The 26,002-nt window shown below is 46.3% G+C and overlaps 1 protein-coding gene across 4 annotated transcripts in view; it reads left to right on the plus strand.

Moving 5' to 3' along the window:
- The window catches only part of LOC135259256 (proline-rich protein 5-like), a 35,855-nt gene continuing 9,853 nt past the window's right edge, over nt 1–26,002 (plus strand). Inside the window, exons 1-8 of one of the 4 annotated variants that reach the window (XM_064343402.1) lie at nt 1–515; nt 4,646–4,773; nt 13,141–13,254; nt 15,021–15,101; nt 20,053–20,101; nt 20,245–20,302; nt 21,717–21,808; nt 22,261–22,401. In XM_064343402.1, the coding sequence (XP_064199472.1) occupies nt 4,646–4,773; nt 13,141–13,254; nt 15,021–15,101; nt 20,053–20,101; nt 20,245–20,302; nt 21,717–21,808; nt 22,261–22,401 (663 nt within the window). In that variant the 5' untranslated portion in view covers nt 1–515. Of the gene's footprint in view, nt 516–4,645; nt 4,774–13,128; nt 13,255–15,020; nt 15,102–20,052; nt 20,102–20,244; nt 20,303–21,716; nt 21,809–22,260; nt 22,402–26,002 lie in introns of all 4 variants that reach the window. The other 3 variants (XM_064343401.1, XM_064343404.1, XM_064343403.1) reach the window with 3 other exon arrangements.

Raw genomic sequence — 26,002 nt, forward strand, 5'->3', positions numbered from 1 at the left:
CAGAAATCCGTTTAAATTCACTAGACAAGCAACTTCTTTTTAGAGGCACTACCGCCGCCGTAGTGTCTGAGATCTGGCGCACATCCAGGTCTCCACTCTCCTGTGTAACTATTGAGCGGTTCTCTCACGTAACCAGCAGCACCTTCGCAGACACCACGGTGCGCGCACGCACACGCACTTGCAGACATTCAACCACCACGGAGGCTGAACATTGGGGGCTGACACTGGCAACTCGAAGAAACGAGGGAAAGAAAACTACCAGTGACATTCGCATCACAGTCCAGCTTTGCACATCCGCTCCAGCTGCTATCGCATGCGAAGTCAGGAGGGAAAGAAACAATGACAGATAAATAAGTCCGAACCCGTTCTTAGTTAAGTTGCTTTGAAGCGAACGTTAAAAAAATCTGTCGCTTGATTCTTCTCTATTTCATGAGTCTTAGTGTATCTAATGACGACTGTTGACATCAAGCTCTTAAGCTTGTAGCTGACGACCGGAGCAGGGGCAGAAAAAAACGGTGGGTATCTTTATTTATTTTGTCTGTCTGTTGTTACTGGACTCTTAATTCATTTTTCCCAACATTGTTTCTGTCTATGTGTTGACTAGGCAATTTGTTTGACTGCAAGCGATGTAGTCTAATCAAGAGACAGCATGCGTTCTGCCTGTGTGTTCGTGTTGAATGACAAATCGCGTACCGAACGGAGTCAGTCCACAAGCCGATATGTTGTGCTCTGTCTTATGCAGAATGACAAACACGAAGACGTCGGTTAGGGAATGAGAACGGTACGGCAAGCCACATTCACCAGGCCGGTCTCCTTTGTGTCTGTTTGTATAGAAACATCGAGGAAGAATAAAAACGTGATAATAAAACAACCGGGGAACACGACACAGAATTTCGGCGAGTGTGTCGCAGAACGGTGGTTCTTGCGTAGTTTTAGAATGCACCTAGTGCCTTCTAAAGGACAATACCCAGACTGTCGATGTGAGCAGACGGTCCGGGGGGAGTGCGTAGTGTTTGGTGTTTCTGTTGCTACCTTGTCAGCCAGGTTAGCGCAGAACTAGAAACTGCTCACCTGTTTCTATGCGCTGTCATACCTCATCGTACTTTCAGCTGGACCTAATTTCACATTGCTTACAATTCAAGCACAGCCATCGCTGTCTGTAACCTATCTGAAACGCCGTGGCGACTACTGTCGTACAAAGGTCGTAAGATTATGTTAAGTGTTGTCAGTGTGATTTCATTGTTTTATTCTACGCGTGGGTCGATAGGTTCCCAGTATTGCTTCTCTTACTGACAGTCAGCAGGCTAATGCACTGAAACACTGACCTCTAAAATTGCTATGCAAATTTTGTAAAAATGTATGGCTCATTTTTGTTTTCAGTGCCTTATGATAGATTACATAATTTATTAATGTTGTGAACGCACGTGAGCATCCTGAGAATAAGAGCACCTGATCTCTTTGCACCTGTGATTTGCACTCCCAACACATTTTTTGTACATTGCACGTGACACATTTTTGTACGCTGTGAATTTACAATTGAAATACGTTAGAATTTTATAATAAGTAACTGAAAATATTGCGTGGGACTGCTGCGTACGGTAACTTCATTGTTTGCCACGGTACGTTGGCTACATATTATACGCAGCCGTCGGCAGATGGCGCCCTATTTCAGCGATTTACGGGTCATATCTGTTAATAAAAGGAAAACAAACATTTACATTTTTAATGGGGGTGAATGATCATCCCTGTGAGTGGAAAGTCGAGGGCATTCGCACTGGTCAGATCTGTTTACAGCGGTTAGGCTCCAGATGGACTGCAAAGATAAGTGGATTCACAATTCTCTTCCCTAACATTTATATATCCGTTTGATAGCTCGCATGACAAAGTGAAATAGCTGCAGAAGTTTACACTGCGGTGAAAGGAGGAGTGGAATTTTTCAGCTCTTTTCTCAAAGGGCCTTCAAGAGTCTATTTGTGGGGATAGCCTCTGTGGCCTCTGAAGGAACTAACCTGTGGTCAGTTATCAGCACACACGATCAATCCCCAGGTTTGGCAGCACACGCTGGTGTCCCACCACAAAGCTGTGCTGGGACCAGGTGTTGTTTTGTCTGTTGAAAGGAACGGCTGGTGGCTTTGCAGTGACCACATCCTGTGCAGACCTGTGCAGGTAGAGATGCGAGATGTCTTTTGGCATCTCCTCAGCTTTTTCATGTCAGGAGCTCTAGAGGTCTGGGGTCCGTTCTGCCTTTTAAGCTAAAGCCCTGCTGGGTTCCTGTGGCTATTAAGTTAAAAGCGCGCTCCAGCAGTTTGTTATATTAGATTAATAATGTGGGTCTGACTTTTCAGTCTCTGTGAAAAGAATGCATTGCAGATGCAGCCATTTAAACATTTTTATTGGTAGAATAAACAGGAAAACCTCCCTTTTATTCCTTCACTCATACAGTGCAGTGACACATTTCAGTTTTTTGGCAAGTCATTTTGCCATTTTTTGTCAGGAATGTGGATGAAGCAGCCGGAATAAGGATGTCTTGGCTGTCTGTCTTTATAAAAAATAAAAAAAAACCCTCCTGCTTCAGTTCAGAGCCCCAGCTGCTGAGCCTGGAAGCAGGCGGGCCCAGATGGTGCTGTGATTTGGAGGCCCGGTCTTTTGGCCGCGCAAACAGAGCCAGACCCGTAAGTCTGCTGGCGCTGAGAAGAAGAGCCCCGTGTGTCCGGCGGGTCGCGGGGTCGCGGGCGATCTAGACGGCGCCGGCGCCGCGGCGGGCCGGGCGGCGCTCCATATGGCGGGCGGTGCTCGGCCGCAGAGGGGCAGGTGGCGCTGAGGCCCTCACCAGACAGGTGAGGAGAGGTCATCCACCCCTGTCTGCCTGTCCCCCCCCCCCCAGAGATAGACATTTGCCAAGGAAATGTATGTTTCTCAGCTACAACCCGAGTCATTTGGATGGGTATGCTTTTAGCACGGTGGCTATTTGAATGACAAATATAGCAAATCTAATGACTTTTTAAAAAATAACAGAAAAGGGCAGAAAATAGAACAAGTCATTCTAGATGTTATTCATCTCCAGCTGCCGTTCCAGGTTTACTGATCGCACTGCACGCCTTTGTATTTTGGGACGACAGAGCGCGCCTGGCTTTTAATATCTGCGTCCCGCAGTATAAATTGGTGCGCCTCAGCAGATGTGGCGGTGCCTGAGCCCTCCTGAGGGATTTCCTCCTGGCTAATGAGGACCTCCATATTTAATGTGGAGAAACTCTGCCTCTCCAGAGACGGGGGGAGTTGGTGGAGGAGGGTGGGGGGACTGGGGGCGCTTGGTGGAAGAGGATCAAACGTCTCGCTGCGCTCCAGTAATTTAATCAGAATATTTCATTGGGCGGCCTGCCGAGGCTGTCACGCTGCCTGAGACGCAGCATCCAGAGCCCCGTCTCCCCCACAGGCCTGCCGGATGAAAGCTGTGCTGCGGCCTGGTGTAAGAACAATGGAATTGACTCTTCTTCTTTTTTAAAATAAAATATACACACACACACACACACACACACACAGCAGCAGCAGTTTCCAGTAGAAAGCAATGTTACTGTATTTAAGAATTTATTAAACAGGAACTGTATTCTGGAATGTGCCATTAAAGGTTAGTCTTACCTTTCCCTGATGCTGTGAAAGGGAGTATGCCATATGATTTGGACTGCTGTGGTCACATTACCACACAGGGATATAGCTTTGCTGAAATGAGCGCCCTTTGAGATCAGTTACGTGCAATCTTTCATAATTAATGCTGTTTAGCGGTTTAGCCTCAGCTTTTTAGAGTGAAATAATTATTTTTGTTCCTCTTTGTTTAGCCCCAGCCAGGTATAATATTTGGACTTGAAATGAATATTTTACTGTATTAATTTTACTGGTTGCCCTCAGTGCTAATATAATATGTTTTAAGTTCTTGTTAATACCCGTGGGTAACCATAGGAACATCGTCTTGTGTTTAGTACTTGTTGAAACAATTTACAGTTTTGGCATCTAGCAGACACTTTCATCCAGAGCAAACGTACACAGCTTACATTCTTTTCCATACAATCCATGTATACAGCTGGATATTTACTGTGGTGATTCAGGTTAGGCACCTTTCTCAAGAGTATAACAGCTTTCCCACCTGGGAATCAACACTGGCTGTAACCTCAGAGTTGCAAGCTTATTTTCCTAACCATCATGTTACACTACCACCAAAGCGTAAATCAGCCTTCCCACATGTATCGATTTCAGGCTATACATATATAAGATTCCTTGTGACCTTTCTTTCATGTGAACTTTACAACCAGAATTTCTTCCTTCATCAACTTGAGGCCTGTTGACCTGAGTTCACCCTGTAACTTTACGTATCGCCAGTCACTTTCCATCTGTGGCTAATTAGGTGTTCATCTGCCGTGAGCCTGCAAGGGTCAGTCCAGTGCCCTTTGGATATGGCTCGACAGAGCGTGAACACATTAAAAATATACAGTCGAAATACGAGTGCAGAAAAGCCCGGAGAGAACCAGAACATCAACCGTCAGCACAAGCTGTTCCCCTGTTAGAGATTGTTTATATGTGTGTGTGTTTTTTTTTAAATACCCAGGAAAAATGTCCTGAAACGTGCCTGGTATTTTCTTGTTGTTTGTAAAAGATGCTGGATGGATATCATTGGACACAAAAGCGTCTATACATCCCTTTATCAGTATCAGTCAGCTTCGCAGTCCGCTCAGCCCCGCCCCTCAGCTCTGACATGGAAGGGAGCGATCATCCACTTAGGAGGTGAGAGATGAGACCAGTTAAATCTTTACCCCCCCCCTCCATCAAAAACTCCCACTGCATACTCATCTGCTTCATGAAGACCCATTACATTACAGGCATTTAGCGGACGCTCTTATCCAGAGTGACTAACACAACTTTTTTACATAGCATTTTACTTTGTATCCATAAAGCTGGATATATACTGAAGCAATGCAAATTAAGCACCTTGCTCAACAGTACAACGGCAGTGTCCTACTGGGGGATTGTACCTGCTACATTATACTACACTGCCGCCCAGTTGCTAAATGTAAAAAAGGCAGCATGATCTTGCTGTAATATATATATATATATATATATATATATATATATATATTACATATTACTGGATATGAGTATTGAGAATATGAATGTGAAATTGTTTTTTTTTCCGATTACATTCTCAGATTCCATTCTCCCATTTTATCCCGTCACATATTCCCTTCCCTTGTAATAACTTGTTTTTTTCCCATTGACTTATATGTACTTCCTGTGCTGTCAGTTTTTTAAAGAAGGTTGCAGGAGTTTTTTTTAGAGTGCTACACAAACCCTTGGATGTTAGTGAATAATACAATGATTATCATTGCCTGTATAACAGCATGGTAAAAAATGCATGACAATACAAAATCATTATATGCTATGAAAATGAAACTGATGGTCACATTCGGCTATTGTAAAAAAAAAAATAATAATTGTGAACGCACAAACGCATACACACATACACATACAGTAGTTAATAGCTCAGACTGTGTTAGATTTGTATATGTTATTTACTCTTGATATACAGTAGGTCTCACACACACACCCACACACAGAATGTAGCACAGCTGTCAGGGGCTTTTGAAGTTTTGCCCCTGTGGTCCTCAGATGGAAATTAGCCGGGCGTGTGCCTGGAAGATTCAGTGTCCACTGAGGACAGCTGCATTTCTGTTCTGCCATCTCCCCCTTCAACACAAAGGAATCAGCATAGCAGGAGGTGTACTGTAGTTTAGTGTACTGTACTGTAGTATACTATAGTGTACTGTACTTTAGTGTATTGTAGTGTGCTGTACTGTACAGTAGTCTTCTTTAGTATAGTGTATGTACTTTAGTGTACTGTACTGTACTGTAGTATACTATAGTGTACTGTTGTGTATTTTAGTGTGCTGTACTGTGTGGTAGTGTTCTGTAGTATAGTGTACTATACCTTAGTGTACTGTACTATGCTGTACTGCATGTGCACTGTACTATATTTTACTGAAGTGTTCCATGTCATACAGTAGTGTACTATATACACTGTATTATACTGTAGTGTAGTGTAGAGTGTAATGTAGTGTACTATTCTGTAATATACTGTAGTGTACTGTGCTATGCTGTTCTGTAGTGCACTGTGGTAGTGTACTGTACTATGCTGAATTGTGCTGTACTATACTGTAGTTTACTGTACTCTGCTGTTGCTGCCTCCTGTACCTACGCATCAGCATGCAGCTCGGTGTGGCTCCCGTGTTCCACACATCTCTCTTCTTTCATTTAATTATTGAGCCAGCTGTGGGGTTTGCCTCCCTCTTTTCAAATCCCTACATCATTTAGTCTGTTGCTATGGTGCACAAGGATGCCCCCTCCCCCCGGCCCTGCTGCAGTTCCTGGTGGATGTGTAGCGGATGCTGAGCTGAAGAGTTGCCGTGGAACTTGGGGGGGGGGGGGGGTATGTTTGTGTTTGGTGTTGGCAGGGTGGGAGAAGTAATCAGAAAATGGCTTCATAAATTTCTAGCACTGATGGCGAAGTGGCTTCTATGCGGTCAGATGTGCGTGAGCAACAATGAGCTTTGCTGGCACCAGGAGAAGCCCACCCCCACTTTCTTATTCTAATATAGTAAGTTTTAGAAAGCTTACTAAGCACCACAGAATGTGCTGTGTCAGGAAAAAGTGCAAACACTTTTCTGTTTGATGTTGCTTTTGGGTTAGGAAGGGGGCACTAGTATTTTTTTTTATGAAATCCAAATGTGCTACCAGTGGTTTATTACTCTTGTATTTTAAGTCTTCCAATAAAATCAATTCACTTATTTTTCACAGTCGGACTGAGGCTAAACTGCACAGGTTGCTCGTCAAGTGAAAAATTCAGGACTAAAATGCGAATGGTGTTGATTTTCCGTAGTGCACCTCATTTCGGCAGTGCTTGTATTTTTAATGGAAAGCTATGGGAGACTGCGCTATCATTTTTAGCTTTAAGTTAAGAAACTAGGCTCTCCTCGTAGCCCTGTGCGTACGGGGAATAGGGTGTTCAATATTTTAGGCCGGTGTGCACTTTTGCATTGCTTATGGATAGAGGCTGTGTGTTGGGGGCACATTAAAGCTTTGGCCAGTAAGCAACTGAGCTACATAGGCCATGTAGAGCACATGAATAATGTATCCTTAAATTTTTTAATAATGTATGCTGAGATATTTTATCTCTACGTATACTGCAGCTGTATGACATCTGAGATTATATTATTCATTTGATATTATTTCAGACGGTGTAAGCAGTGCTGATATGGAACCCAAGATAACAAAAATCAACGGTTGTAAAAACACTGATTATCGGAAGTTTTGGGCCAGGTTTAAGGTGGAGACGTGACCCTCGTAGACAGGGGGCTGGCTTGGTTTTTTTGCAGGAGGTGTCCAGATGGGTGCGGGGGGGGTGAGGATGAGGATGAATTGCAGGCTGTGAGGAGGGGTAGATTGACGCCCGGTAGACGTGCTGCGATTGCGGGGTTTCTAGCTGTGCTGCATGCGCACTGGGGCAGAGACACCAGCAGCATTAATGGAGAGCTGGGGCAGACACATGGAGCCCGTTCACTGAGAAACAGCCGATACACTACATGGTGCAAGTGCTGCATGTACAGTAACGTTTGTGTGTGTGTGTGTGCATGTGTGTGTGGGTGACTGTAGGAACTGCTGATTGGCTGCCTCTCTCACTTTTGTTCCTGTTTTGCCCTTTGATTTGACCACGCTGAGGGGCAGTAATGACACGATACTGTCAAATAAATCTCAGGTCACCAGTCGTACTTTATGATTGGTTAACTGAAGGCGATCCTTGGTTTTGTATGTGTTTCTGCGTTAATGTGTTAATGTGTGTGAGTTAAATTTGCCAAATGCCCCTGAAAGCTCTCCCTTGTGTTCGGAATAAGATGACTGGCCGAGCCTGCCTCTCTCTCCTGCCTCTCCATCATTCTCACCTTCCACACTGTGCCTCCAGGTGGCGCTGTATTGTGCTGTCAGGAAGTAGGAAGTGAAATACACTTGTGGTGTGGGGGCCTCCGAAAGTGCCAGGTCTTTTGTTCTCCTCAGCAGAAGGCAGATTAAAGCGAGAGAGAGAGAGAGAGAGGTGGCGTTTTGAAAGAGCGTCTCCATTAGTGAAGTTCAGCCAGAGAGAAATGGGGAAAAACACCCAGGGACATTCTGTGTCCACACTTCACTGGCATGGAACCATAATCAGGAGCTTTTCTCCCCCCCCAACCCCCACCCCCCCCAAAGGTATGCGAGAGCCCCCCCCCCATTCAGCACAGAGGGGCTCCCCGCTCTAGCCGGTGCCCAGGTGCCTAGCTGCCCTGTTGGTGCTTCTACTCTCATCATATAGTGAATTTAGAAGAAAGGAAACAGTGAATTTAATATAAATACCACACATGCTTTCATACAGATGTGTATAGTGTATCTGCACCTTATTGCACGTTGTATCAGGAGACGGGGTCATCAGAAAACGCATTCCTTGAACCATAACACACAGGGCGTATCCGTGTGCATCAAAATCCTCCTTGTGAAATGTAAATCAATCGATTAGTGAATACAAACAGCCGAGCTTGGAGGGAGAAGGACGGATGGAGTGATATGCATCCTTTCACATGCAGCGCAGGTTCAGAGCTTTGGCTGCTGCCATCTTGCTCTCACAGTGGGAGAGGCCTTAGGCTGTCCTCCTCAGTGGAGCCCTGTGTCTGTCTCTGTCATCACTGGGGTTTTATAATGGCACAAAAAAACGGTGTTAAGTGGAGCTACTGGGGTTTATTGTGGTGGCAGCGTAGCATGGTGGTTATGAAACTGTACTTGTGATTCTGCGGTTATATATTTGTTTCTCAGGTGGGGCACTGCCATTGTACTGCCCTTTGAGCAAGGTACTTAACCTGCGTCGCTTCAGTAAATATCCAGCTGGGTTAATGGATTCCATGTAAAAGAATGTGTACATGGATTCCATGTAAAAGAATGTGTACATGGATTCCATGTAAAAGAATGTGTACATGGATTCCATGTAAAAGAATGTGTACATGGATTCCATGTAAAAGAATGTGTACATGGATTCCATGTAAAAGAATGTGTACATGGATTCCATGTAAAAGAATGTGTCCATGGATTTGATGTAAAAGAATGTGTAAATGGTTTCCATGTAAAAGAATGTGTACATGGATTCCATGTAAAAGAATGTGTACATGGATTCCATGTAAAAGAATGTGTACATGGATTCCATGTAAAAGAATGTGTAAATGGATTCCATGTAAAAGAATGCAAGAGCCTCTGCTGCATGCGTATGTTTTTAAACTGCAGCCGCGTTCCACGTCAGCATCAAGGCTGTTGTCGCTTTGCGGTGCGGAAATGAGTGTGAATGGGGAGTGTGATGAGCGGGTGGAGCGGTTGGTCATTTGAACCGCAGGTTGTTTTTTTAACACCGTTCCCCCGTCATGGTAATGGTAATAGTGCCTCGAGCGGTGCCCGCCAGCTAGCCTACGCCCCCAGTGGAAAAAGCGGCAGTGCGTCTGAGGGCAGGTGACTCACGCTGCAGCCGCTGAGCTTCTGTTTGGGAAATTCTGGTCGTCATTAGACCTTTTTCGTTGTTGTTGTTGTTGTTACGGTTTCTCTGAGAGGATCACTGCTTTGTTTAATCAGCTTTATGTCAGGCAATTCCTACCCTCACACCCTTCCCCCACTCACACACACAGACACACACACGCTCACGCGCACACACACATACTCGCACTCACTCACACTCACACACACGCGCGCGCGCATAAACGATGGCGAACCGGTTGACCTGCGGTATGAAAAACGATCCGCTAGCTCAGCACCTCTTCGGTCGGACGCTGTGCGGGTCTCAGTGATGCGTCAGCAGCTGTGCCCCGCTGCCCTGCTGCCCTGCTGCCCCGCTGCCCCACTCTCACCCGCTGGGCACAGCCAAGGGACCTCCCCTCATTCTGATCAAAGCTAGCATTTTAGCATTTTAGAATTCTTATTGCTATTATTTTATTACTTACTATGTTTTTTTTAATTATTTGAAGTGTAGATAAAGAATTTGTTACCTTAGATTGCTTTACATGTATTTTAAAATGGAGTTTTGTGTTTGGTTTGTTTTGTTTTCACAGCAACCACCGTCAAAGCTGTGATTTTTTTTATGTGATTCCATTTTGTTATTCTGCCAGAACAGTTGTACATCTCCTGTGTTGACATTACCTTTGTTCTTGGAACATGGGACAATGGCTCTTGGTTAATATTTTCCTCTGTGGTTTTTTATTGGCATATCTGGCCATGGCATAGGTTGTGTGTTCAGTTTGATTGAAAGCAGGGTGTGTTTGTCAATCAGACAAAGGTGAAACGGGGCTGTCACGCACCCACCCCTATTTCTGTATTTTCACTGTGTGTGGTTTTGGACAGACTGCGGTGGGTCATTTCAGAGCATTGCGCTGTGTCTCCTTTCCCATTGTGAAAGAAGCTATGTGTGTGAAACATGCAGCAGAGGGTGTTCCTGCTTGTGTAAACAGTCAGAAGCCCTGCTAGCTCTTTGTCTTGCTTTACTGTACATCCGTGGAGCGTGAATAGAGGTTGCCATTGCTTCAGTTTCCCCCCCTCCCCCCCTCTCGCTTTGTGTGACCTACATATCCAGGAGAGGAGCACAAATCTGTTTGACAGCTCCCTCTACAGTCGGGACGGCGCCGTTGTCTGGGGCATCTGGGGCGGGGGGGAGGGGGCTGGCGTTCTGGGTCCGGGGTCAGGCTGGCGCGCGTTTGCTCGCCCGCGTGCTGTCAGGGGGCCCAGCGAGACACGTCCATCTGTGTCTGTTACCCTTACCCACCCGGGCCCAGTCCTCAAACAGACGCATGCGCCCGTCGCTTTCACACACACCTGTGCCAGCTCAAACGCTCACGCGTGCCAGTGCTGGGCCTTCCTCGTCTCACGGAGCAGTCCAAAGGAGGAAGTTGAGAACCTGAAGGAATTTTGTGTGAGCTGAAAATAATTTCCTTGGATTGGAGCATGATGGGAGCTTGAGGAAATGACCCAAAATAGTGAATCTGCTCTTTTAAAGAATAAGGCACTTTCAGTGGAACCCCCTCCGAGTCCCATTTTAACGATCTGCTTTTGGTGCTGGAATAATCCACATCATTGATGAATGAACATCTCTGTCCTCTAAAAAAGTACACGCCGCCACATTGAATAAGAGCTTCTGACATTTGTAAAGGATTTAAAAAAGGAAAAAGTAGCCCAAATCATGCTCAATATAGAACAATACTGCTTTTGAGCAGTGAGCTGCTTCTGTCTTAGGGCATCAGTGACTGATCTTTGCAGTTTTGTCAAGGGGGATTCCTTGCATTTCCTGTTAAATATACGCTAGTGCGGAGTAGAGTTTTCCTGCAGGATGACCCTTCTGTTCGTGTTCATATTTTTATAAAAAGCGGCCTTTCACCTTTAAGACGTATCAGTGTGAGACGCAGAGCTGAGGAGCCCCTTTGTTCTGCGCGTGGAGATCGGCGCGCTGCCATTGGCTGGCGGAGCGGAATGCCCGCGACCGCGTGTGGGTTTCGCTGGGGAATTTCACCAACCGGCTCCGCCTTTTTTAACCCCTCCACCGATCGCCACGCTGAGCGGCGAGGGAGCGCCGCCGGGGCCCTGCGGCTCCGCGCGTTACCGTGGGAGACGGAACGCTGAGAGCCGGCGTTCGACCAGCACTCAGATCGGCGGACGCCCCCGCGATTCCGCCGCTGTGGTTTGGCTTCAGAGGGGCGGAGCGCGTGCGGTGGGTGCTGTTTTGGGAGGGGCCGGCGCTGTGCTCTTTAGAGAGTTTTTTTAAAAATCAAACTGCATGTCTAAACCTGTCTCTGGACAGCTCTCCTGCTCATTTGTACTGGTAATAACTGTGTGGGATATCTGGATTAAATATGTCTCATTCTACGCACGCTATTTCGTTTGTTTAACAAGGGCATACCAGCGGCACAAATACATAAGGTCTTTAAGATTAAGAAGCAAATCCGTGATCGAAGTACACTTTTCTAGCTTTTGCGCCGGAACAGGGAAGCTTTGTCAGGACGTCAGTTGCGATGGCGGTTTTTCCGGGACTCCTGTCGGTCGCAGGCCTTTGCTGTTGAGAAAGCAGCTCTTTCCTCTCGGCTCAAACGGGGAGCCCGTTGAGGTTTGGCTTCCGCTTTTCAGCTGATCCCCCCTCCCCCTCGCCACCTTCAAGGTCCCCACACCAGCGCCACTTCCTTATTTTGGTTAAAATCAGCAGCCAAGTGGCCCCAGCGCTCCCGCTGTGCTTCAAGAGACAGCGTGCTGAACAGGAAGACAGGAAACTGTCCTCCGCAACTTTCCCCTCCTTTCCCATTTCTGAAAGCGCCGCTGAGCGCCGCCGCAGATGCCTGTGTGGGGCAGGTGTCGCTGCAGGTGGATGGGAGGGACAGGTGTGCGGTGCCTGCAGGCTCTGATAGTGTCCACGTGTGCCTTTAAGTCCCCCACGTCTGCTTAGCTGTGGAGCCGGCGACTTGTCCATTCAAACGAATAGGATTTTGTGTAGCATGTCCGTGTGTGAGATTGCTTTTATGTCCAAATGGGAACGTGTCTGAGTGTGTTTGTGTGTGTGTGTGTGCGTGAGTGTGTATGTGTGTGAATTTGTTATTGGCTCTTTTCAGGAATAGGCTGTGCTGACTGCTCCTACTACTGTGTGTGTGTGTGTGTGTGTGTGTGTGTGTGTGTGTGTTTGTTTGTGTTGAGTGTGTGTGCCTCTGCGCGTCTGTGTGAGCGAATCTGTGTGCGTGAGCAAGCGCATGCTGCTTCTGGAGGAGAAGAAAGGAATGTAGCAACAGAGGGAAAGGAGCTGGTTTCTCAAGAACTGTGAACAATAACCAACGGGGTCACACGTCTCGTCGCTGCCAATCAGAGCGCTCGTCTGAGGGAAGCAACGGAGCGAGAGAGAGAGAGAGAGAGAGGCAGAGAGGCACATGCTGCACCTTGCGGGAGGGACGCATCTCTCTCTCTCTCTCTCTCTGTTATTGTTTCCCCTGTATGGGTTGTTCCTCCTGCTCAGGATTGAGCGTGCTGTCTTTCTGTCTCTCCCTCTGTTTTCACCATGAGGACTCTTCACAGGCTGAAGTTAATGAGTTCTCCCAGCCTCAGCGAACTGGGCAAGAGCGAGAAGACAGCGTTGGAGGAGAGAGGTACCCAGCAGAGAAGAGCGGGGGCCAATGCCACCTGGAACAGGTAACCACACGCCACGCTCTGTGTGTGTGTGTGTGTGTGTGTGGGTGAGTGTGTGTGTGTGTGTGTGTGTGTGTGTGTGTGTGTGTGTGTGTGTGTGTGTGTGTGTGGGTGCGTGTGTGTGTCTGTCTGTGTGTGTCTGTGTGTGGGCGCGTGTGTGTGTGCGTGAGTGCGCATGCTAACCCACCACAGCTTGTCGCCTCCCAGCCCTCTATTGTTAGGGTATTAGGACCTGAAGGCGAAAGGCGACGTGTTTTGTCATTTTTCTGCCCCCTGTTTCTACAAGCAAGGAGGCTCGTCAGGAATTTCCTTGGATACAGTGCACAAGAGGGAGATTTTATGAGGGATGGGGTACTCCTGCCATAGTGTTTCCGTAGAAGACATTTAAAGGGACAAATGAGTAGGGCCTCTGTGGGTCAGTGGAGGATGTCCGTCACAATCTGAACAGTGTATTAAACAGACAAGGCTACACTGCGTTGTGTTTTTCAGGGACTTTCCTCTGAGGAATGTATTTCTCTCCAGCTGTCTTCCATGCGGTTCACTGTATGCAAAACTTGGTTTCATTGCTATGGGCTTGTTTTCATAAGTATGAGAGATGGCAACCGCCACATCGTCCCATCTGTATACCCAGTCCGTATGTTTACCTCATCCAAACAAAGAACAAAGAAAGCTAGTCCTCGTGCTCACTGTCAGTATACATGTTTTCCATGTCAACAGTATTAAAGTATTATCTTACTATTGTCATCAGAAGGTGGACAAGCAGAAGTCTTATCAGATTATAGATTAGCAGAGCAAATAACATTTTATAAAAAGCCTATTATTTTTAATTCTGTAAATCAGAGAACACAGCATGTTTTGGGTCCTCCACAGAGCATAATTTTAAAGTAGTCGAGAGCAATTAACCTCAGTGTGTGTACTGTATTTGTACTTGTATAACCTCTCCTTTAATTGTCCCCTTTGTCCTTTTGATTGAAAGACATGGAGCAAACACAATGAGAATACGTAAAGGATGAAGGGAATAGGAAAGGACTCTTTCATGTAAAACTGGTGGACGGTGCTTTTGATGTGTCTGTCTGTGGCAGTATAGCAGAAGAGCAGTGAAATGATGCAACACTTCATTACTGCAATTCTTTCATACAGGGTGTTTTGGTTTTCTTGAAAATTGTTGCTGCCTTGTTTTGTTTTACTGGAAACAATAGTGAACAAAAATGACCAAACACCGCTGCAACTTGGAACTTGGCTTGCATACACAAATAGATCCAAGGAAATGACGTAATTCTTGAATGTAGGATTCTAGTGGTTTTTAGCCTTCATTTTACTGTGGTGTGATTCAGCATGCTAATAGCACGTGCCAGGCAGGATTTATCCGCTTTTCAGTTCCTTTTGGTCTGAATCAGTCTTGAATCAGTTCCTGGAATCATACCAACTATAGATATTCATCTTTTATGTATTGCATTCTATATTTACGCCTTTAAGTTAAAATTGAAGGGGCATTAGGTCAATATGTAAAATTTTGTGAACTGAATGAATGAATGGCGGGTTGTATGCTTATATGAATGGATGAGTTAATGAGTCGGGGAATGACAAATGAATGAGTAGCTGAATGAGTCAGTCCATCAGAGACGGGCTAAAAAGCCCTGTAATTGGATGTACTGCTTATTTGCTGCAGCCGTCGCCGTCCGTTGCTGGAGACTCACTCTGTCCCCTGTGGTGCGGCGTGTGTGTGTGTGTGCGCGTGCGTGCGTGTGTGTGTGTGTGTGTGTCTGCAGCATCCACAATGCAGTGATCTCCGTGTTCCAGAGGAAGGGCCTGGCGGACGGGGAGCTCTACATCCTCAATGAGGGGGTCAGGTGAGTCACACGAGCGGCCCTGCCTGTTTCCCCTGACGGGCTGACGGAGCCCAGCCACCGTCCCGCACCCCGAATCTGACCCCCCCCCCCCCCCCCCCCCCCGCAGCACCGCGACCTGCAGCCAGTCAGCGTCTGCCCTCGACTGACTCACACCTAAATTCAAGTTCAATTCGGTTCAGTTTCATTCGTACAGTGGTTTTTACAGAGTTACGGAAGGCACTTTACAGGAAAACAGGAAATATCAAACATGAGGCAAGACCAAGCCTGAATCATCAAAAATCCGGCAAGAGAAGGTTGTGAGTCACCAAACATTTACTTTTTGATCTGTATTCGTGAAGAAAAAAAAAAACTTTTATTTATTGATTGGTCCTGTGTTAATAAGGACAGATGACCGAATCTGTGTGATGGATTAAATAAGTGTAATCTTCTAAAGACAAAATAGATGAGTGAACACGGAAGTCTGCCTCATGGGTGTGTAGGCTGACGCAGGGCTGTCCCAGAAAAATGAATAAGTAGAGATTGTGCGTTTGCAGTGTTAAAAATTTAGTTTGATCAAAGAAAATTAGTTTATATAGAAGAATGAAGGTGAACAAATAGAAGGCATTGATCTTGTGGAGGGTTTTCTTTATGTTGTTGTCTGTTGCTGGGCCTGACACATAGGTTTGTGTATTAATATGGGCCTGACACATACTGTAGGTTTGTGTATTAATATGGGCCTGACACATACTGTAGGTTTGTGTATTAATATGGGCCTGACACATACTGTAGGTTTGTGTATTAATATGGGCCTGACACATACTGTAGGTTTGTGTATTAATATGGGCCTGACACATACTGTAGGTTTGTGTATTAATATGGGCCTGACACATACTGTAGGTTTGTGTATTAATATGGGCCTAACACATACTGTAGGTTTGTGTATTAATATGGGCCTGACACATAGGGTTGTGTGTAAAGATGGGGCTCACACATTGTATCCTCTCTGGTCGGTGCACTTTGGTTTGTTTTAACTGTGAAGCGATATTGAATCTCTTTTGAGGTCTAGCATTAATCTCTGTATCTCCATCAGGAAGCGGAAAGTTAGTCCTTCAACGCCCACACACATTCAAAAGAAATACTTACACAAACCACAAGCGCCTGTGCACAACAATGTATGTGGTGAGCTTCCATTTGTTCAGCTGTCTGAGAATACAGAGTGTTTGGTTTATTTCAGTTCAGTCTTTACCAGGCCTTGAACCCCTGCCAATTTGCATTCATTCTATTATATTATGTATTATACTTTAATACATTAACAATATAATTTCAATGTAATGTCTATGCGTGAGTGTCTGTACCTGTGTATGTTTGTGTGGGCATGCATAGGTATTCATGTGTATGAGCACATGAGTTGTCCGTGTGTGTGTTACTGGCATGTCTGTTGGGGTGCTTGTGTGAGTATGTGTGTGTGTGCATGTGTGTGGTGTGGTGTGTCTGTGTGCATTGGCAGGAATGTGTGTTTGCATATGCTGTGCACAACTGCATTTACATGTATAATTTACATGTACATATTGTGTGTACATATCTGTGTGTGTACAGTATGCTTGTAAGATTGCGTGCATAGATAGGTGTGGGTGTGTGTGTGTACATGTGTATGTATGTGTGTTTGTGTGTGTCTGTGTATGCGTGTATGTGTGTGGATGGGTATATGTGTGAATGTTAGAGTGTGCATTACTGCCTGCATGTATGTGTGTATGTGTGTGCCTGCGTGTCTCTGTAAGAGTGTGTGGGCAGGCTGGGTGTGTGAACCCTAGCATGTATGCCGATTTCCTCTATGATAAGAAGTGATGCTGACGGTTGGATGTGTCACTGTGCTGAGCTGAGCTGGGAGGTCCAGGGTGGGGGGGGGGGGGCGGGGGGGGAGGGAGCTGCAGACAGGTGGCTGAGGCACGTCTCACATTATCAGCCTAGACCAGACTGGAGGGGGGGGGGGCAGCCTCGTTGCTAACGGGAACAGGGTGCATGTGACCACTGAGAATCAAGCACTGACCCCCCCCCAACCCCCCCACCCCATAAAGTCAGTGCTGGGCATAGGCCTGAGTCACTGTGCTGGAATCCATTAAAGCATATATACTGGAATACAATTAAGCAAGTTAATTATAAATGTTAAGGTTGCTTGGCTTTCCGGGCTGGGAATGGTTGCAGAGGGTTTTGGATGGGGGGTGGGGGTGGGGGGAAGGGTGGCACAGTAAGGAGGAATAGCTAGTTTTTCTATCTCTTTTTTCTCTTCAGACCAAAACTTAACCATCAGAAATCCAGCAAGTGAGAATTGTGAGGATTGCTGATTTTTGTTCACAAAAAGATTTTTTCAAAAACATCAGAAACTTTCACTCAAGCTCTTAACAGAGGACTTTACTTTTCGTATGTTGAGATGCTGTAAGGACAACGAATGTCTTGCTGCTGTTGCCTACTGTCGGCAGTTCAGACTTCTTGTACATCCTTTGCACTGGTAGTCAGGAAACTTCACACTCAAACAGAACAAAGCAAAGGTTGTGGCATGTCACTGAGCATCACACTCTCTCGCTGCACTCAAAGAATGTTTCCTCGCGTTGGCTGGCTGATTTCTTTGATACCCGCGTTGTTACAGCGCGGAGTCATTTATTTAATGTGTTCACAGTGAATCATGCAGCATATGGTGTGCAATAATATTTTATTTACATCAAACAAACTTTGTCAGCTGCGAATCATAGAAGAAATTAAAACATTAATTACAATAGTGAAAACAAAATCACGATGACACTGCAAAAAACACATTTTTTTATAAACTCATTATAATGTGTGGTAAAAAAAAAAGAAACCCTTTTTGTACGTGCAGCTGTTGTAATTTCCTGTGGAGGTACCTGTCCAAACATGATGCAGCGAGGGGCGTGTGATTCACAGACAGGGCGCCTCTGAGCACACTGTGGAGCTGCAGTAATGAGATCCGCGGTGGCCTGTTTAAAAAAGAGGAAAACCCACACTGTGCACGCCACATTTATTGGGCTTTTAATGAGGCTAATTGATCTCACTATTGTGGGGAATTTAACATTATTCTTTTATTGTTTCTCTTTGTGGAACTTCTCTTTTGTTTAAGTACTCGGATCGATGACAGTACTGTCGGCTGTTTCTCTCAGTGGGCAGGGATGAAACTGCTTTAGCAGCAGGGTAGAAAACTCTGCCCTCTCTGTTCAGATCTAGCATCTTTTTAAAAGCAAGATGGACACTCCACCCCCTTCTCATTTTTAAATGTTGTTCGGGCAGGTGGAAAGCAGAGAGGGCCGCAGTCAGGGAAGGGAAGGTGTCGCGGCGGGGGATCAAACCCTCGGTCTCGTGGGGGCGCTTGTGTACGGTCTGAGGCAGCCGTCCCGCGGACTGCACCACACCCCTCGCCCACTCCCGCGTCCCTGAGCGGGTGACTTTTCTTTCGGGTCAGAGCTGTACGCCATGTCTCTGCTACTGTTTTTTTTCTTTTCTTTTTTTTTTTTTAACTCAGAGTAGTCAATACATCTCAGTTTGATGGGTCTGACCTATTCGAGCGAAGGTTCTCTGAGGGCAGGGAGACGGAGCCCTCCTGGGGAGGCCGGCCCGTCCGACAGCGCTCAGTGCTAATGAGGGCTCGGGCCGTGACAGGCAGACTCCGGAGCTGACGCTAGGCAGGTAGCGCATCTGGCTCTGCCCTCTTGGCCCGATTTCCTGTATGGTTTTGAGTGTGTAGACGTGATCTCATCAAGAGAGGCCAGGAAGCAGGAAACGCCTGTCCCCGCTGTGCGCAGCATGGAGACTGTCCCCCGACGACGTGTACCGTGTCCATTTGGGCTCGGGTTCGCTAGCTAGGGCTGAGGTCCGACACCTTTGGCGGAGTGAAAATGTTCAAGAGAGAAACGGCATTTTTTTCCCCTAGAGGGTTTGTTTGTTTCTGTTTTCTCTATGTGCTGATTCAGTTCTCTGTATCGTTTATGTGGGTCTGTCGAGCTCCGGGTTTCCAAACAGCCCCAGAAAGGCTCAGAGTGGCCAGAGAGGAGTGGGAGATTAGGGGGGAACAATGCAGGGATTGTGCCGGGGCCGTCTGGGTGAGACCCAGCTGGACAGTGATAAGTGCTAATCAGCTTGCCTCTCATGCAAGGTGTTTACTGTAACCAATTTGTTTGGTTGTTTTGTTTTTGTTTTTGGTTTCCTCGTGCTCTAGTTTAGCGAGGAAATACTGACCATGTGACTGTCTGACTCTCGCTCTCTCACGCATTAATGTTGTGAGTTCCAAAAACACAGGGGAACAGATACCTGCCAAATTTTGTTACAACAATGCTGATTACTGCAACAACCTGTCTGACCTTTGCAACAACAAAATTTAGTTCTGATACAGCTGGCAAATCGCTACGACTACCAGACAATTTTCCTTTTCCTTCTTTCTGCAAGATGTGAACCTACTGAAAATCTGTGTTTCAGTTGGACCCAATAATATTTTTAAATTAATTATCCGTATAAAAAATAAATATTCTGAATACTGCTGTGGCTAATCTTCTTGCTATAATGGCTATATATATATATATATATATGTATTTTTTTTTTCCAAACAATGCTGACAAAAAATAATTTAAATGCTGACTGAATCTGACCTAGATTCAATCAAAATTTGCCCTAAACATGAACTTTCAAATGTTGTAAATACTGATGACTGTTTTCTTCTGACACAGACACAGTTTGGCAAGTCAATTTTGGTGATTGCTGAACTTTCCAAATAGTGTTTTTGAAGAAAAACACATTTATAAGGGTTAAGGGCAAACGTTGATTGAGTCAAGTCTGTCATAAAAGTGATTGCACATGCATGAAGTGTTGAGATGCATATCAGGTCTGAGTTTATATTTTTGATCATACTCTCCAGAAAGATTATGATCTGTCAGCCTAAGCTTTCTGACAGTTAGCTGTCCTTTTTCTTCAGGCAGCTGCTGAAGACGGAGCTGGGGTCCTTCTTCACAGAATATCTCCAGGTAAAGAGTTTAACCCTACACAGTGTGGCTGGCCTCACTGGCTTGAAAACAATGAACGGTAGCAGTAAAGATGAACAGTTTCCTGTTTATTTGTGCCATGGGTTTTTTAACTACCTGCTTCTCCATCCTATTGTGTTTTCCAGAACCAGCTTCTCACAAAGGGCATGGTCATTCTAAGGGACAAAATTAGGTTTTACGAAGGTATGTATGGAAAGTAAGCTACTCACTGTATAGGTACTGCCGGTATGCTATTCTGTGTCGAATCACTAGCACATAGGAACTTACTTTAAGAAAAAAGCCTCTGTCTGTGGTCCAAAGTGCACATGACAGGTGGTTGGGTCTCTCACCACCGAACAGAAGGAGATCTAACAGTCCAGCTGTAATCCAGGTGTGAAGGCAGATGTGCGGTTATTGAGTACGTGGTGTGGAGCTGTGATTCTGGGGCTGCTGTGCAATCTGAATGTGTTCTCCCTCCCTTGCCACTGAAGTTTGTGCGTGTTTGGGCATGCCGTTCCTGGAAAGCTGCGGTGGACTTATTTATTCCCCATCACTGCGCTTTATAGGCTGAATTATCCAAATCATTTATTCAGATTGACAGTTCTCACACTTCCTGTGAACGACAAAACCTCAGATCAAAGCTGACCTTTCGCACTAAATGTTTACTGCTCTGTGTGTTTTTTTGGGGAATGCAGTGTGGTAAATGTACAGGTCAGCGACTAATTGGACTAATTAAACTGATGGTGAGGGGAGGCAGGAGGAGGAGATTGCATAGCGCAACATTCAGAGCACACACTAGCCCCTCCTGGTGCTCAGCTTGGCAGCTCTGGCCCGAGATCCAGTGATCTTTTCTGAGAATTCCCACATGATTCAATTAGTGGGCCTTTTTCTACTTTTTCTACACTGACTGCAGCCTCAGAACAGCACTAATGGTGCAGACAGGACCAGAGGAGACCGTGTAGGGGAAGCCTGTGTGCATTTCTGCTAAAAAGGATTCTTTAAGCACAAACTGCACAGCCCCGAAACCAGTCACTGCTCCCCAGTGTTGGAAGCTGTCTGCGTTGTAATTGATGGTTCTATGCCGGCTGTCAGTTTGGTTTCTGGGTAATTGCTGCAGGCTGACTGTCAGTCTGAGTTCTCGTTCATTGTTGTGTGCTGCTTATCAGTTTGGATTCTGGTTAACTGCTGCGCGCTGGCTCTCAGTCTGGCTTGTAGGTATCGCTGGTGGCTGGTTCAAAGGGTGATTTCTGCGCGCGGGCTATCAGCTGTGGGATCTGAGGCCGCTTTGTGTTCTGCGTCACGGGCTCAACCGCCGAAAAAACAGGGCGGTTTCTTTATGAGTAAAACCTGTCCCACAATAATAAAGAAAATACTGCAGACCTACAGCTACGTACATTACGCCTTTTGCCCGCAAGACACACTCTTCTCGTCTCGCTGTCATTTCTGTCTCATGATCGCGACACTGAGATAGGGGCCCCCGGGCGTTTTATTCATTGTGTGAATTGGCATTGTTTAGTCAGGGGGAGATTTCTCACAAAAGACGGCTTTCAAAGGCCGCCGTGCCCTCCGTCCTGGCCCCAGACGTGTGGCTAATCTGCATGTGGTGGGCTTTCTGCAGGTCAGAAGTTGCTGGACTCTGTGGCAGAGACCTGGGACTTCTTCTTCTGCGACGTCCTGACCATGCTGCAAGCGATTTTCTACCCTGTCCAGGTACAGTCATCCAGGGTGTTTGGACTGATTGTCTGGCTGAAAGCACGTACTACAGAACCAGTCTGAGCCAGTGTAGAATCAACAAACCCAAGACACTGCAGCGCAGAACATTCCGGCATGCCACTGTTCATTATGGGACATTCCAATAACGAGCATTCCCACGTGAACTTGTGTGTGTGTATGTGTGTCTATGTGACAGTGTGCGTGTGTGTGTGTGTGTGTGAAAGAGACAGTGTGTATGTGTGTGTGAGAAAGAGAGAGACTGTGTGTGTTTGTGTGTGACTGTGTGTGTGTGTGTGAGAGACAGTGTGTCTGTGTATGAGAGAAAGAGAGGGATGGTGTGCGTGTGTGTGAGAGACAGTGTGTGTGTGCGTGTGTGTGTGTGAGAGAAAAAGAGAGACGGTATGTGTTTGTGTGTGACAGTGTGTATGACGGTGTGTGTCTCTCTGCAGGGTAAGGAGCCCTCTGTGCGTCAGCTGGCACTGCTGCACTTCCGTAACATTATCACCCTCAACATAAAGCTGGAGGATGCGCTGTCCCGCCCCCGCGCCCGCGTCCCCCCCTCCATCATACAGATGCTGCTCATTCTGCAGGTAACTACTGACGCACCTCTGAAATAAGTTCTCAACCGAGGCACTACTGACACACCTCTGTAACGAGCGCTCAACAGAGAAACTACTGACACACCTCTGTAACGAGCGCTCAACAGAGAAACTACTGACGCACATCTGTAACGAACACCCAACAGAGGAACTACTGACACACATCTGTACCGAGCACTCAACAGAGAAACTACTGACGCACATCTGTACCGAGCGCTCCGCAGAGAAACTACTGACGCACCTCTGTAGTAAGTGCGAGAGAGAAAAAGACAGGGCTGAGTCATTTCTCTTCAGAGTTCATCAAGAGAATTCATGTTCCCTGGTGGCTGAACCACACTCACAGATTAGACACTGAGGCAGTGCGGCCAGCTGCTACAAATGTTCTCCTCTGCCCCCCACTGCCCCCCTCTGTTCTCCTCTGCCCCCTACTCCCCCCTGCTGCCCACCCCCGACTTTGAATTTACCCAACTTTAGTATACTGATTCTCAATAGCAGGGTGACTTGCCCAATGTGAACGAGCATTACGTGACTAAGAATGAAAGTTAGTTGATGGAGAAAGTCAAGAGAAAAATGTCCTGTAATTTTAGCGAGCATTCTTTTGGATAAATAAAAAATCGTTGACTCCTGACAGAGTGCCCACGGAGCTGAACAAAAGCGGGTCTGTAGTGCTGTGTGTTGGTGCTTTTGTGGCTCTCCTGAGAGGGAGGGGGGAACATGCTTAGTCAGTGTGGAGACAGGAATGCTTGTTCTGTTCTGTTCATTAAAAAATAAAATGCATTTAGACGCATCATCCAGTGACACCACAGCCATTGAATGCTGTTCAGGCTTTAATGATGTTTTCTTTTATCTGATTGTGAAGCACAGAGCAGGTGCAGAGTATTCACAGGGTTGTCTGGAATCTGATCTGCAATGAGAACTGACACTTGTGAGCAAATGCATTGAGACGTACAGAAATACATGAACAAAATAGTGTATGAGCCGCACAATGCTCTCAGAACTGCCCTGCTCTGCCCCCCACTGATTCTGGGAGAGGAGAGGAGGGGTTACAGACTGTGCAGAGTGTGATGGATGGTCCATCATAGATCCCAGATGGGGTTTGATTGGATGAAGGCAAGGGAGAGTTTTTAAGGCTTGTTGACAGGGAAAAAGAAATACAGTACTAGTGAGAACACATTGGAACACATGTAAGCACTTATCTACCATACGACACAGCATGAGATGTGATCCCCAGTTGTGATGCAGTGGTGTGGTGATCCTTCAAAATGGCGTGATGAGCTCTGGCTTTTGAGACTGAATCTGTCTGCAGTAAGGAAGGTCCTTTTCCCATGTTCCAGTTCTGTCTGCTATACAGCCCTTATGGTGACTTGTGGGTAATTGGGGCTCTGCTGGCTGGTAACTCTTCAGTTGACCTGTATAAGTAGGTCTGCTTAGGCCAGAGCCCCCCTGTTCGGGGAGTCTGGGACTGAATTTGCCTGAGGGAGTGACTGGGTCAGGAAATGGCAGTTAATGGTGCTGATAAAGGCTCTTCTCTGTCCCAGCCGCTGTGTACGCTAGACTGAGGGGAGGGCGGGGGGGCGTTCCCACTCGTCATCTGCGTGATGGGGGGAGGCGGCGTTCCCAGAGCTCTGCATGTAATGGACAGCCTCAGGACCCGCCCCTTTTTCCTTGTGCGGGTGTGGAGTCGCAGGATAATAATTTAACAGTTGGGCAGTGGGCGACGTGCAAGTATGACAGCCAATCACAACACGTGGGTTAGCCCGTCACCCATAGGTCTCTACACTAAGACACCGCACATTACCCTGCAGGGCCAGTCTGATCCACCCTGCTCAGCAGTGAGTCTGCAGAGCGAAGGGGAGTGACATTAACCAAGCGGTTCTCCTCCCTGTGCAGCGCAGACGCCCGCACGGGACCGTGTGCTACGCTGGTTCCTATGGTAACCCTCTCACTCGGGGGGCGTGACAGCTAACTAACAGCAGGCTGCCAGTGGGCCTGCTGAGAGGCGGGGCCTGCTTTCCGAGGGCCAGGAGCATGTGACTGCAGTTTGACCGGGGGCCAGTAGGCCTGCAGAGGCGGAGGGGAAGGTGGGCGGGGAGGTGTGGGATGTGGGTTCTCAGTCTCATGCTCCGCTCCTCTCTCAGTGACCGCACGAGGGGGTGGTGGAAGATGGGTGGGAACCAGAGTCTGAGGAGCGGGGGGTGCGGGGGGGAGTGTTCTCAGAAAGGACCGGTGGTCCACTGCCTCCCTTCTTTTATGTTTTTCTCTAACGGGGTCCGGAACAGAGGCGCTTTCCCGCCTTTCAGTGTGGGTTCCGTCGCTGTATCCTGTCTCACGCTCTCCTCTCATTTCCATTCGGTGTGAATTTGCACAACTTCAGTATGTTGACTCTCAATAGGAGGGTGACTTGCCCAATGTGAACGAGCATTACGTGACTAAGAATGAAAGTTAGTTGATGGAGAAAGTCAGGAGAAAAATATCCTGTAATTTTAGCGAGCATTCTTTTAGAGAAATAAAAAATCGTTGACTCCTGACAGAGTGCCCACGGAGCTGAACAAAAGCCGGTCTGTAGTGCTGTGTGTTGGTGCTTTTGTGGCTCTCCTGAGAGGGAGGGGGGAACATGCTTAGTCAGTGTGGAGACAGGAATGCTTGTTCTGTTCTGTTCATTAAAAAATAAAATGCATTTAGACGCATCATCCAGTGGCACCACAGCCATTGATGCTGTTCAGGCTTTAATGTTGTTTTCTTTTATCTGATTGTGAAGCACAGAGCAGGTGCAGAGTATTCACAGGGTTGTCTGGAATCTGATCTGCAATGAGAACTGACACTTGTGAGCAAATGCTTTATAATGTATAGAAATACATGAATAAAATATTGCTTTCAGAACTAAGTTGTATACATGACTTTATACAGTACTGTGCAAAAGTCTTAGGCACCTGTAAAAAAATGCTGTACAGCTAAGATGCTTTCAAAAATAATGAAATTAAAGGTTAGAAATATCGAAAAAATAATATAAAAAGCAGTAAATAGTTAAAAACTAAATAAAATCAATGTTTGGTGTGACCACCCTTTGCCTTTAAAACTACATCAATTCTCTTAGGTACACTGTCCACAGTTCTTCTGCAGATTTTGGCTGTTTCGCTTGCTTCTGGCTCTCCAGGTAATCCCAGAGACCCTTGATCAAGTTTTTATCTGAAAAGTAGTCTATTACTTAAAATATTACTTTATTTAACAAAATACAAAAATGTATCTGTAAAATTTCATTTTTTGGGAAATTCGTGTTTGGAAATCTCTAATTTGCCCTTTCTACTGACACACTAATGCAGAACACAAAAAATAAACATCTAAGACCAAATATATACTATATATTATATTTTTAAATCTAGGGTGCCTAAGACTTTTGCACAGTACTGTATATCCGTATATAACTATACAGTGCTCGCAAAATCTGCGATATGTACACAGTATTGTTCTAGGGAATATAGGTCAGAAGAAAAAGAACCAATCTGGTTAATATGTCGACAGATTTTGCCCTTTGATAGATGTGGAACAACCGCTCAACTTCCTGCATGGGCCCACACCCTGTGCCTTATGCAGA

This window comes from Anguilla rostrata, chromosome 7 (assembly GCF_018555375.3).
Source record: "Anguilla rostrata isolate EN2019 chromosome 7, ASM1855537v3, whole genome shotgun sequence".
Lineage (NCBI taxonomy): Eukaryota > Metazoa > Chordata > Actinopteri > Anguilliformes > Anguillidae > Anguilla > Anguilla rostrata.